The sequence below is a fragment of the Eleutherodactylus coqui genome, chromosome 3 (genome assembly GCF_035609145.1).
Source record: "Eleutherodactylus coqui strain aEleCoq1 chromosome 3, aEleCoq1.hap1, whole genome shotgun sequence".
NCBI classification, from domain to species: Eukaryota; Metazoa; Chordata; class Amphibia; order Anura; family Eleutherodactylidae; genus Eleutherodactylus; species Eleutherodactylus coqui.
Window position 1 is genome coordinate 58,236,581 of NC_089839.1, and position 13,725 is coordinate 58,250,305.

At 48.3% G+C, this 13,725-nt stretch overlaps 1 protein-coding gene across 2 annotated transcripts in view; it reads right to left on the reverse strand.

Moving 5' to 3' along the window:
- Window positions 1-9,465, reverse strand: part of MACROD2 (mono-ADP ribosylhydrolase 2) — a 1,963,046-nt gene extending 1,953,581 nt beyond the window's left edge. For both annotated transcript variants that reach the window (XM_066595626.1, XM_066595625.1), the window contains exon 1: window positions 9,207-9,465. In XM_066595626.1, coding sequence (XP_066451723.1) covers window positions 9,207-9,258 — 52 coding nt within the window. In that variant the 5' untranslated portion in view covers window positions 9,259-9,465. The remainder of the gene's footprint in view (window positions 1-9,206) is intronic.
- Between the last annotated feature and the right edge of the window lie 4,260 nt (window positions 9,466-13,725).

Below are 13,725 nucleotides of genomic sequence, written 5' to 3' on the forward strand. Positions count from 1 at the left end.
GAAAGCAATGGGCTGCAGGCGATCGCACAATGAATTTTGGGGAAGGGCTTAAATATATAAGCCCTTCCCTGCAGTTCATCCAGAAATGTGTAAAAACAACAAAAAAATATATATACTCACCTGGTCCCGGCAGCCGGAGTTCAGCTGCGGCCAGCTGGCAGTTCTCCCGAACTGCTCTCTGTAGTATTCAGCAGCCGGGCATTTAAAATCCCCGCCTGCTGAATGAGCTGCCTCTGATTGGTCACAGCCTGACCAATCAGAGGCAGATCTCACTCACACCCATTCATGAATGGGTGAGTGAATGCTGCCTCTGATTGGCTCAGCGCAGCTCTCAGCTGAATGACAACAGTTCAGCACCACAGTGCAGGGGACAGCAGGAGAAGACGCGGCTGTGCCCCCGCAGCTGAAGGGAGGCGAGTATCTATTTTTTTTGTTTTTTTAAATCACTTTTAATTCATTTCCAGGGAATGGCTTATATGTAAAGCGCTTCCCTGAAAAAGAATTCAGGTGTGCCAGCGGACCATTGTCTTCAATGGAGTCGCCGGCAGCAGCAGCAGCTCCATTGAAGAGAATGCCTGCATTTTTATTCTTTTTTACACTAAAACCTTTCTTTTTCAGGTAAGGGCTTATATTTTTAAGCCCTTCCCGAAAAGTCATACCTCGCTCGCCGGCAGCCCATTGCTTTCAATGGAGCCGGCTGTATTGCCGGCTCCATAGAATTCAATGGGCTAACATCGTTCTTCTCTGCCACAGCTGTTACAGCTGTGGCAGAGGAGAACGATCGTTATGCTGACAGTGGGGGGGGGGGGGGTCTCACTCTTGCCACTATTGTGGCTTAATAGTGAGACCTCGGAGCCCGAAATGCAGCCCTGCATGTTGCTCCTCGCCTGCCCTATCCATTTCTGTGTTTTTTACATGACTGTGGTGATTTGCTAAGATTTTCACAAATGAAAACCTTAGCGGAGCACCAGTCATATACAAAAATGCTCGAGTCGCCCATTGACCTCAATGGAATTCGTTACTCAAAACGAACTCTCGAGCATCACTGAAAGTTCGACTCGAGTAACGAGCACTCGAGCATTTTGGTGCTCGCTCATCTCTATTAGTAAACTCAATATAATATATGTACGTAGAGACATGCTGCAACACCAGGAAAGGCAGAGATTGCAGATCTGCAAGATTGTGAGGGAAGCAGCCTGTGAAAACAGCCCCTTCCCCACAGCCAAGCAAACGCCTCAGTTACTACCAAAGCCTGGGGGTCACATGGCCATAAGTGTAAAATTTTGTGGGTCTCCTGCTGTGTTGTGCAGCTGAGCATGACCCCGTATACAGCCGCAAAATTGTACTGCGCATGACTGCGTATTCCCGTGTGCTTCCATTCACAGTACATGTGGTTTTTTGTTTAGATTTTCTGCGTCGCTGCTTAGCAATGACGGGTATAACTGCCGGCCATACATAATTGCATATGGGCGCGGGTGTGTAAAAAACACACACACCTCCCCCCCAACAGAGAACAATGAGCTCCATCTTGCGTATACACATGGCAAAATAGAACATGCTATGTTTTTTTTGCACTTGTGTCTTACACAATTCCGGCCCGCTAATGTCAGTGGAACTGCGTAAGGCAATGTAATAGATTGCCTGCGTGTTACACACAGGCGTAGAGTACATGTAAAACATGGTAAACATATGGTCATGTGAGCTTGGCCTTACAGGCAGGGTACTGCAGACCAGCTGGAGGGAGACTCCGGTATTGTATCCTGACGCCACCAGGAAGATAGGGGCTTCACAGGGAAGGGATGCAGGAACGCCCGTCACACCCCTAGCACATCCCCATAGGCTGACGTCAATACGGTCTTAGCTGCACAGTGTTTAGAGATTTTTTGCAGCCCGTGGACGGTTACGGTTAGGGATTCTTTTCCAGTGCCATTTACAGTGAGTAATATAACCCTCACTGGAAGATTATCCCTAACCGTCCTGGCCATGCAAAAATCTCAAAATACTTTGATGCTACATGATGCTGCAATGTGGCCTGGCCAACCGCTGCCTCCGGACAGAAGGGAGACAGAGCAGAGAGCTGCAGCACCGAGGAACAGCCGGACTGCACTGTCCTGCCGCTGCTGCATCACCTTGATGTAGATGTGTGCTGCAGCCGGCGGGGTGGAAAGAGGCGGCAAGGGCCCAATGGCACTGTCCCTGGCACTCCTGGCTAAGCACACACACACTCCATTGCGGCCGGTCCGGACACCTACCCCGATCAGCAGCAGCAGGTACTGCGGTGATTAGCAGCAGCAACGAGGATCAGCAGCAGCAGGGAGTGCACGGCCAACACAGAACTGCAGCAGGGAGGCTGGGAAAGGTTAAGCAGCATCGGGGAGCGTGGCAGAGTGACAGCAGCAGTGGGGAGGACAACTGTTGGCCGGGAGCAGAGGGGAGAATTATACTCACCTTCCAGGACATCTGTGCAGCCAATGACACATCTGTGCAGCCACTGGAGGAGTCACCGGGCTGTCAGTGGTCTCTCCAGCACTACTTCCTGGTGGCGTCAAGGTACAATAATACCGGAGACTCCTTGTGCACTTAAAGCGTTATAAAAGTTGTAAAACAATATTTTCATGATAGTATACAAGATTGATGAAACACATGCAGGGATTACATGAGCGCAAGTTGTGAGAAAAGTTAGTGCCCCAGTAAAGTAGTCCCTCCTTTATGCATACAAAAAGTACACAAATAAACTGCACATCTAAAAAGGACCACGACTAGAGATGAGCGAGCACCAAAACGCTCGCAAGAGTGAGACCCCCCCCCCCTGTCAGCATAACGATCGTTCTCCTCTGCCACAGCTGTAACAGCTGTGGCAGAGAAGAACGATGTTAGCCCATTGAATTCAATGGAGCCGGCAATACAGCAGGTTCCACTGAAAGCAATGGGTTGCCGGCGAGCACGGGATGAATTTTTCGGGAAGGGCTTAAAAATATAAGCCCTTACCTGACAAAGAAAGATTTTAGTGTAAAAAAGAATAAAAATGCAGGCATTCTCTTCAATGGAGCCGCTGCTGCTGCCGGTGACTCCATTGAAGACAATGGTCCGCTGGCACACCTGAATTCTTTTTCAGGGAAGGACTTTACATATAAGCCATTCCCTGGAAATGAATTAAAAGTGATTTAAAAAACAAAAAAAATAGATACTCACCTCCCTTCAGCTGCCGGGGCACAGCCGCATGTTCTCCTGCTGTCCCTTGCACTGTGGTGCTGAACTGCTGTCATTCAGCTGAGAGCTGCACTGAGCCAATCAGAGGCAACACTTACTCATCCATTCATGAATGGGTGTGAGTGAGATCTGCCTCTGATTGGCTCAGCGCTGAGCCAATCAGGGGCATGACTGACTCATACCCCCTTCACACCCACTGCAGGCCAGCCGCGCTGAACTCCGTCTGCCGGGACAAGGTGAGTATATATATATTTTTTATTTTTACACATTTCTGGATGAATTGCAGGGAAGGGCTTATATATTTAAGCCCTTCCCGACAATTCATCCCGCGATCGCCGGCAGCCCATTGCTTTCAATGGAGCCGGCTGTATTGCCGGCTCCATTGAATTCAATGGTCAGTGCTCATTCAATCGAGACGAGTACCGCGTGGTGCTCGTCTCGAGTAACGAGCATCTCGAGCACCCTAATACTCGAACGAGCATCAAGCTCGGACGAGTATGCTCGCTCATCTCTAACCACGACGTATGCCAAGTACCTGCCCAAGTCAGGTTTTGCCATTTACTTTTTCGGGCCCCTGTGTATGCAGTTTTACACGCCTCTAGATTGAGCTGGAGTCAAGTAGGAATTCAGGAAGCCTCTAAATCTACACAGCCATAACTATATGGGAATAAAATTACGCCTTGTGTAGAATCTTATAGCGGAAACTCTATGCAGGGTCTCTAGTGAGTTGGGTGCAAGACTTTGACCATTTGGGGTGCATTTACACGAGCGATTTTCTTGTGTAATTTCTGTGCGTTTTGAGATGCACAAAAGTTGCATGGAAGAATAACCCAATATTTTAAGTGGGTCTATTAACATGTTGGATTTTTGATGAGAGAAAAAGCATTGCAAAAAAATAATTAAATAAAATTGGGGGTTTGCAAGTGCAATATCCGTTTCTTGAACAGATGCTGCACTCACCTGTGTAAATGCACCCTTAAAGGGACTTCTACAGGATCAAGTAAAAATGGCTACTTTCTTCTAAAAACAGCTTCACATCCGTCTGGTCTGAAGTGAAACTTCTGCCAAAGCAACAGATAGCCTGAGCAAGACCCATCATAGTCATCTCACACAGGAGTTATTACAGCACATGCTGCACTTTGTGCCGTGGGACAATCAAACCACAGACCGATAATCAGCACCACTTCCAAACAAAGCTCTGGTTCACATAAACGATCCGTCTTATTGAGTTGGAGTCCTATTTTGCTGGAGACTCAAACTCATAAAAATGTATCTATTATAAATATGGTAGAATTTGTTGTAGATTTTCTTTCATAAGAATTCAGGAAAGTTTTCAACCACAACCCTAGTTCCAGTGTTACAAGAAAGAAAAACGCCTTAAAGGGGTTCTGAGACGAAAAATGTTTTTATGCTTTAACAGCCATTGTTCCCTGGTCTGCCTAATGGAGACAGGGAACCAACGATTTTTGGCCTGTTAAAGCATAAAAACAATACTTACCTTGTGTTGTCTTGTTGTGCTGCAGGGGTCATCCCCCAGCAGGCAGTCTTCCTCCGACGAACGGGATTGCGCGACGGCGCAGAAGAGAGGTGCCCTCCGACAGGACGGGCCGTGTCTCCACTGCGCATGCGCAGCACTCAGGAGTTTAGCCAGGACGGACAGGCTGCCCACAGCAAGCACTGCTTGTGACGTGCTTGCTGTGGGGGCCCGTCTGTTCACTATGGAAGTGGCTGATGGACGGAACAGAGCAGGAAGCTCTGCTTCAAGAAGCCACAGAAGAGGATGCCGGATGGAGGGGACATGCCTGGCCAGGCAAGTAAAATTTTCTCTTCTTCATGTCAGAACCCCTTTAACATCTGCAGGGAAATCACATGTTGTCGAGTGCAATATTGCACTCACCCATGTGAAGTTAACCTTAGGTTTCCTTCACACTGGCGATCGCGATTTTGCTGGAAGAAAATCGTGGGAAAAAAAAAAAAATTTTGAAATTGTCTTCAGGCGAGTTTTGATGCTTTTTCTTTAGAAAAATTGTGCATCGCTTCGCTGCTGCCCACATTAAATAATAGCCAATAGGACTTATGTTAAAAAAACGCATCACACAAAAATTGCAAGTTTGTGCGATGCGATAAAAAGGCTTCATTATGAAACACATGCGATTGAAAAAAAGCAAAATCCAGAAAGATAAGACATGCTGGGATTTAATTTTTTTTCTTATTAATGCCACATCACATGGATGAAGACATCGCAAAGGGAAATTAAACCATTGAAAATCATTGGTTCCATAATTCTGCTTGCACTTACTCTCACATTGCGCGATTTTATCGCATGTCTGAAGGCACCCTTTGGCCCATTGTCCACGGGTGGATTTTATGTATTGAATCCGTGTAGGTCTCCCACGTGGGAGATCTGCAGCTCTAGCCACCCAGAGAAACATTGGGCATCCGCACTTCATTTAAATGCTGCGGATTTGATTTTAAATAATTTGCGGATGCCACGTGCAGATAATAAATCGAAGCATACGCCATTTTACCGCAGATCTGCCTCCATTTATCTCTATGGAAGCTTTGAATCCGCAGTGCATCCGCAAATACATTAAAATGCATTTGCGGATCCGCTGCTAGTTGTGGATTTTTTTTTGCACACGGATGATCTGTAGAGCATTCAAGGAAAAAATCTGCAGTCTGTGATCTACCATGGTGACCTGCAGTGCATCTGCTGCAGAAATCCACATGAAATATCTGCGTGTAGCCTCATGTCCACGGGAAAATTCGGGTCCGCGCGGATTCCCCATGCAGAATCCCGCCGTGGATCTCTCCTTTCTCACAGACATGAGGCCAGAAATTCCTTATTACTCACCTGTCTTGGACGCTGCGGATCTACCCTACGTCGTAGCCGGATCTTCTTTCTTCGAGCCGGCGGATGTGCTCGGCTTGCCGGCAGCGTGTATTTTTTTTTTTTTAATTCATGCTTTTCCTCGGTTCTGGCAGAGCAGAAATTCAGCTGCAGGTGTACCGCGGATACAGGTGGCTTCCGAGCCGTGCGTGCGGCAGACCCGCAGGATAATGAAGCATGCTGCGATTTCTTTCCGCGCGTGCGACCCGCACGCCGGGAAAAGAATCCCATCTGCATGCTAACACATCCCTATGGGCAGCAAGGCCCACGGATCTCCTGTGCAGGGGCCACGAGCAGCAGATTTATAGATAAAATCCTCCCATGGACATTGGGCCTCAGGGTATTACTCACAGGTGGCAGATTTCTTGTAGGAATTTCTGTAACAGAATGGGTACGTTCACATATAGCGGAAGTGGTGCAGATTTAAGCAGCGGAAAAATACACACCAAAAGCAGAGTTAAAAAACCGCACCATTACTGCAGATTTTGATGTGGATTCACAGTAGACTTCATGCCTTCAATTCAAAGATTGAAATTGGCATCAAAATCCAAATGGTGCAGATTTTGGCATGGATCCGCAGCACAAAATATGCTACAGAATTTGGTGCAGATCCATGCCAGAATCCACTGTGTGAACATACCCAAATTTAGTTAGGTTCATTTTAATGGGGGAAGGGTTAGACACAAGCACATGGATTTCTACAAGCACAGGCACAGAAATATCTGCTACAAATGTACAACATGCAAATTCATCCTAATGCAACTAAAGAATGGTGGGGCAAGAAATGCAATGGAATGTGGTACATGGGGTAAATACATGAATAGCTTACTTGACCTATCAGTATAGGCAGACATGTGGTTTGTATATACACAGCACTGATTGTGGTCCGTGTTAAAGGGATTTTCCAGGACTAAAATACTGATCACCTACTCCCAGGAAAGGTCATCAATATCAGATCAGTTGCAGATAGACACCCAGCAACCCCACTAATCAGCTGGTTGAAGGCGCCGAGGCGCTCCGCTAAGTAGTGCAGCCTCTTCTCAGGCCTGTGACATCATGCCCATTAGTCAGGCTGTTTTAGAACACAGCAAGATTAATGTGATTAAGCTGAAATACCAGGCACCGCCACTAAAGAATGACTGGCGCTGTACCTGGTGTTCAATGAAGCCGTCACACCACTCACCTGAACCCAAACCCTCTTCCAACAGCTGATCGTAAGCAGTTGGACTTACACCTATTTTGAGAACATGTAATCAAAATTTTAGTTTCAGAAATACTTTTGAAACAGGCTTATTCGTTTCCAATTACTGGCCCATGAAAACATGTCAACAATCAGCCGATAAACACTTGTCAGCTGGTTGCATAGTTTATGCGGGGCAAAAGAAAATAGTTTGCTTGTCAATGAAACCATTTCCTCAGCATAGGTCATCAATACTTGATTGACAGGGGTCTGCTGCTTGGTACCCCTGGCAATTGACAGATTTCAATGGGTGGAATAGATTTCAAGTGCAATAGAAGGTAAGGCTCCCATTGATTTCAATGGGTGCAAAACTTTCTATTATACTTCTGGCTTCGCCCCCCAAAGCAGAAGGTGCCATCAACAACCAACCCCCACTAGTCAGCAAGTTATCCCCTATATTGTGGATAGGATATAACTAGTGATTAGCGAGCATACTCGCTAAGGGCAATTGCTCGAGCGAGCATTACCCTTAGCAAGTACCTGCCAGCTCGAGAGAAAAGGGTCGGCTCCCGGCGGCGGGGGAGAGCGGGGAGATCTCTCTCTCCCCCTCCGCTCCCCCTGCTCACTGCCGCAACTCACCTGTCACCAGCGCCGGCAGCTGAACCTTTTCTCTCGAGTGGGAAGGTACTCGCTAAGGGCAATGCTCGCTCGAGCAATTGCCCTTAGCGAGTATGCTCGCTCATCTCTAGATATAACCTGAAATTCTGGTACAATCCCTTTAAATGGCCAGCATACCCCTTTAATAACCAACCATTTGTCCCCACATTAGTGATAATCTTTCACATATAAAAGACCGTAACAATCGCTGTCAACATGCTAAATCGTCCATCGATGCTCATTAAGTGGCCCCTCTTAGGCCTCCGCCACATTAGCGCATTTTCAACAAAGGCAGCGCTCCTGGGATAACGCAGTGTGTAGATGTTCAGGAGAAATAATAATAAGAGGTGTGAACGGGTCACCCTATATAAGGTAGTCCGTCACACCCCAAGTCCCTGGAGGCGGTAATAAAAGCCTCAGGTATTGGGTCAACCTGTCTAGGTCACATGGACATCTAGAGGAAGAAGTCAATGGGGGCCCCAAAAATGGAATTTCGGATGAAGTACCAGAGGAACAATTAGGGGGAAAAAAAAGACGGTATGGGTGATCCTCTGGAGTTCTTCCCCCACCTATTGTTCCTTGGTACATTAGAGCATTTGGGGCCGGTCCTCGTTAATCCACGGACAGCGCACATCCCCATTATAGAGCCATGAGGATCCGCGCATCACCGTTTTTTCATCAATTGTCCATGTTTTTTTTTAAAAAAAAACCCTCACCAGGTGTCCCATACTTGTTGGTATCACGGACGAGAAACAGAACACGCCAACGCACTGCCTGTGTGTTAGCGTGCTCTGTCCAACGGAAATGGCGCACACGTGGTTAATGCGTACCCACCCTTACTCAATAACAGTACCACACAACTTACCTTCACCCACCTATAGAAGTCTACGTCTATGTGTTTTCTCTGACCTCTACAGGAGCATTACACAAAAACATTGCACAACAGAAAAAAAAAGTTAGTCATGGCGGCCGCCGCACAGAGACACTTTTTTTTTTTTTTTGGGCCACAACCATAAAGAAGGTGACTAAAAAGTCACAGTCTACCCTAAAGACAAGGGCACGGGGCTTTGGAGGGAGATGCCCACCTCCTCTCCTCACACAAGAGAGTGTCAGCTCTGCAGGTGAAGGTATACAGCCCCTCTGAGCCCCCCCCATGAAGAAAGCAGCAGGCACAATGGTAGTGGGATGGAGCTGACACAGAGATGGGAGGGCAGGTCTCCATCATTATGAACCAGGCAATGTGACTAGGAAGAAGAAGCTGGTAGCTACCTTTCTCTTCTCTCCATATCTTTTTCTTCTTGCTGCTGCTGCTGGGGTACATGCTGCTGCTGCTGCTCTGCTGCTGCTGGGTGTTGGGTTTTAGCTGCGAGTTCCCCAGGCTCACAGGGAATAGTGTGTGTGACACAATGGAGGGTGGAGGGGGTAATGGCAGGACCCCCTTTATGTAGCCTTCCCTTGTATGTATGGGGTGCAGGAGGCTCCCGCACAGCACAGCTCTGTGTATGTAGGAGAAGCTCCCCGGCTCTGACACCAGCCGCTCACGCCTCTTACAACCCCCTGCACGCCCCTCACGGCCGCCCCCTGGCCGCTCACTACACTCTCCTATAGGTCGGGAGACAGGGCCAGTCACTGGGGGGACAGTGCGCATGTACTCGGCGTGTTTATGGGAGGAGACACCGAGCTGTGTCAGTGTGTGACACGGGGGAACGTGCGAGCCCCGGAAGGTGAAGACACGAAAGTGGACGGGCAGGTGTGTGAGGCGGGTTGTCATGGTTACTCGCGCCTAATGTGGGAGGGGGGGTTCTATAGGAACAGCGTTGAGACGATGTTCATAACAACCAATCACAGCTTTGCTTTCATTTTCTTTAGTGAAGCTGGGTTGCACTGTGGTTGGTTGCTATAGGCAACGGCATGGTTTTTGTGTACATTGGGAGATGGTGTATGCATGGCATCTCCGGCCTCAGGTTAAGGCCAGGCGCACACCAGCGTAGTTTAGTAGCGTATTAGGGCTTCTACCCACTAACGTTTTTTTTAATGCTGCGATATCACAGAATTTTTTCCAATGGGACTTTTTTATGTTATAATCACATTGCACAAAAATCGCAAGTTTGTGCTTTTGCAATCTTTGTGCTATGCGATTTTAACATTAGAAAGCCCCATTGAAAAACACAGCAATATTGCAGCGTTAAAAAAACGCTAGTGGGTAGAAGTCCTTAGGCCTCATGCCCACGGCCATGACGGACACCACCAGCGGAATATTGCTGCAGAGTCCGTCACGGCGACCCCCAAAGAACCCATACTCACCTCTCCAGATCCGACGTGCGCATCCCGCCTGCTGAGCCGGCGTCCATGCGCTGGCAGTGCAGGATGACGCGGTGGCCGGGGACGCGTAATCATGCGATACTTTCGCTGTGCTCACAGCGGAAGTATATCGTGATGGCAAGTTTCCATTGACTACAATGGAAGCCAGCCGCGCGTTTTTCCACAACAATTGGAGCATGCCGCATTTTTTTTCACGCTGCGGAACATTGAGCCATTAGCTTCAATAGAACCTAATAGCTGCGGCAGAAATCCGCCTGTGGGCATTAGCCCTTACACGGTGAATGGAGTCAGTGAAAGTATATACATTGCATATAAAAGAACGCAGCATGTTCTATTTTACCGCGTATTACGCATGATAGAGCCCTGTTGTTCTCTATGGGCGCGTGAATATGTTAAGCGACAGCGGGAACTGTGAAAAAAAAAACACGGCAGCGTGTGTGAGATACGCTGACATGCGCAGTGAAAAATCGCTGCCATATGCTGCGATACGCCGGCTCACATAGCGGTAAAAAGCTGTGTTACACACGGCCAAAGGCTGGGTTCACATGAGCGTTTTGCTTTTCTGTTACTTCCTAAGGGCTCTTTCATACTGGCGATCGCAATATCGCCTTAAGAAAATGGCGGCAAAATCGCAGTTTTGCTCATGAGATGTCTGAGCGCCAGCAATTCTTTTTCTTGCAAAAACATCGATTTTCTTGCATGTTTTTCTCGCCATAGACAATAGGAGTTTCTAATGTTGAAAACGCCTTGCACGAAAATTGCAAGTTCGTGCTTTGCGATGCGATAAAAAGGAGGCTCCGTAGGGAAATGCAGAAAGGACATGCTGCGATGTTTGTTAAACTCTAAGTCGTATTAGTGAAAACATCGCAAACGGGAATGAAACCATTGAAAATCATTGAAAACCTCACGATTTTATCGCAAGTTCGAAGGCGCCCATAGAACAGAAAAAGACGGCTATAGTAAATTGCCTATTGATTTCAGTAGCGGTAATGGCTCCCACACGCTTTTTTTAACGCTGCACTTTTTTACCGCGATTGTCAACGGGACTTTCTAAAGTTAAAAAAGTATCGCACAAAAATTGCAAAGCACAAAATTGGGATGCGTTTTTAACATTAGAAAGTCCTATTGACAATCGCGTTAAAAAAAACGCAGCGATACCGCAGCATTAAAAAAACGCAAGTGTGTGGGACCCCTAATGCTGGGTTCCCATGGGACTGTTTCACCGCGGAAATCTTGCTGTTTTGCCACAGCGAAATACTGCGAGATTTTCGCGGGATAAGTGCAGCTTCGAAACCCGCGGAGCGGCTTCGCCGCATGCTTTTTTGTTGCGTTCGACTCTTCCATAGAGCGTAGCGAGGCTGCAATGAATAAAAAAAAAAAAATGACATTCTGTGTCCTGGGAATCCGCGCTGCAGCGCCGACTAATGTTGGCTTTGCCGCGATAGATTGTCTGCCCCGTGTGAACGAGATTTTTGACAAATCTCATCCACCTGGCTGGCTAATCCCGGGATAAGCGGCCGCAGGCGGATTTGCCGCTGGTGAAATCCACGGCAATTCCGCCCTGTGTGAACCCAGCCTAAGGCCTCATGTCCACTGGTAAAATGTCATTAAAAATCCGCAGCGTTTTTCCCGCAGCGTGATCCGCGCCCCATAGGGCGTTTGCGGGAAAACACCCGCGGCATGCTCCATTTTTAGTGCGGGTCTCCCGTGGGGACGGCTCCCGCAGGCTTCTATTGAAGCCTATGGAAGCCGGCCAGGTCCGTGGAACACCCGTACCTGAATTTCTGCTCTCCGGCACGGTAGCGCGGGAGAGCAGGAGTTAGAAAAAAATGGAGTGCCCAGCGTGCCGAGCACATCCGCCGGGCCGAAGAAAGAAGATCCGTCCGCGACGGAGGGAAGATCCGCAGCATCCAGACAGGTAAGTTTAATCTTTTTTTTAGCCTCATGTCCGCGGGAAAGAAGGGACCCGCTGCGGGATTCTCCATGGAGAATCCGCGGCAGGCCTGATTTTCTCCGTGGACATGAGGCCTAAGGCCGGCTGCACACGGCCGTAACGGCGCTCCCCAGAGACCCCCAAACTTACCTGCGGATCGGGCGTCCTCGCTCCCGCATGACCTTTCGGCGTGACGCACTGCAGCGTCATGTGACACGCCGGCCACGTCACATGACACGCCCACCGCGTCACATGACGTGGCCAGCCGCGTCATATGACGCGGCGGCAGTAGGCGGGGAAGCGGTTTCACGCTATCTTCCGCTGTGCTACAGCGGAAGATAGCATGACAGACGGGCTTCCATTGACTGCAATGGAAGCCGTCCGCGCGTACACCCGTGGCAAATAGAGCATGCCGCGGATGAGGTCGGGTGATTTCACGGTGCGGAATTCCATGGTGGAATTCCGCACCGTGAGCCCTGAACCTAATAGCTGCGGGCAACGCGGCGGATTTCCGCCACGAATTACGCGGCGGAAATCCGTTCGTGGGAAGGAGCCCTAAGAGTTCTGTCACATCAGCATTTTGCTTTCCATCTTTATTTGATTTTTTTCTCTTTCTTTAATGAACCTGAATGCAAATAAAAAGGAACCAAACAGAAACCATAGTTTGTTTTTTTTTTTTTTTTTTTATGGATCTGTTATACAGATCTCTCAGAAAAAATTACTATTTCTGTCAGTTTGTTTCTGTTTCGTTCCATTTACATCCGCTTGTAACAGATTCTTTTTGCTCTTGTCTTCCTTCCCTTCTACACATGCTCATTTACAAATAGACAACAGAAACAGAAACATTACCACTTAGTTCCATCACCCTTTGACTATGATGTAAAAAAGGGGCAGCCTTTTGTTCTCCTTTTTTCTGTTCCAGCCTAAGGCCGCCTGCACACGGGCGGATTGGATTGCGGAATCCGAACCGGGTGTTCACCTTCGGATTCCGCAGCAAATGCCGCCATAGCATGCAATGGCAAAATGCGATTTTCTGCCCACAAGCGGAAATCAATTGCGATTTTCCGCTCCCACCTGAGAAATCGCAGCATGCTGCTATTCTGTGCAGCTTCCATGGGGACGGCTTCCATTGAAGTCAATGGAAGCCGTCCGACCCACGACCCTTCTGCAATCATCATTGTAGAAAGACCGCGGAATCTGCATCATCGCTAGGCAATGGTGCAGCATTATCTGTACGGCATGTCCGCAGCACAGTTATGAAGAAGTAAACAGGTATGCGTGGTCACCGGCTGGGCACAGGGTCGGATTCCGATGCGGGATCCCGCATACGGAATCCGACCCTGTCGTGTGCAGGCGGCCTAAGGCTGGTCTCACAGGACCAGGTTTGAATTGCGGAATCCGTGCTCATCCACGTGGACAATCTGTGGTATTCTGCACACATTAAAAAAATAAAACATTCGGATATCCGCGTCATCGCCTAGCAACGGTGTGGGAAATACAAATATTTTTAAAATAAAATCTGTACTGCACGTG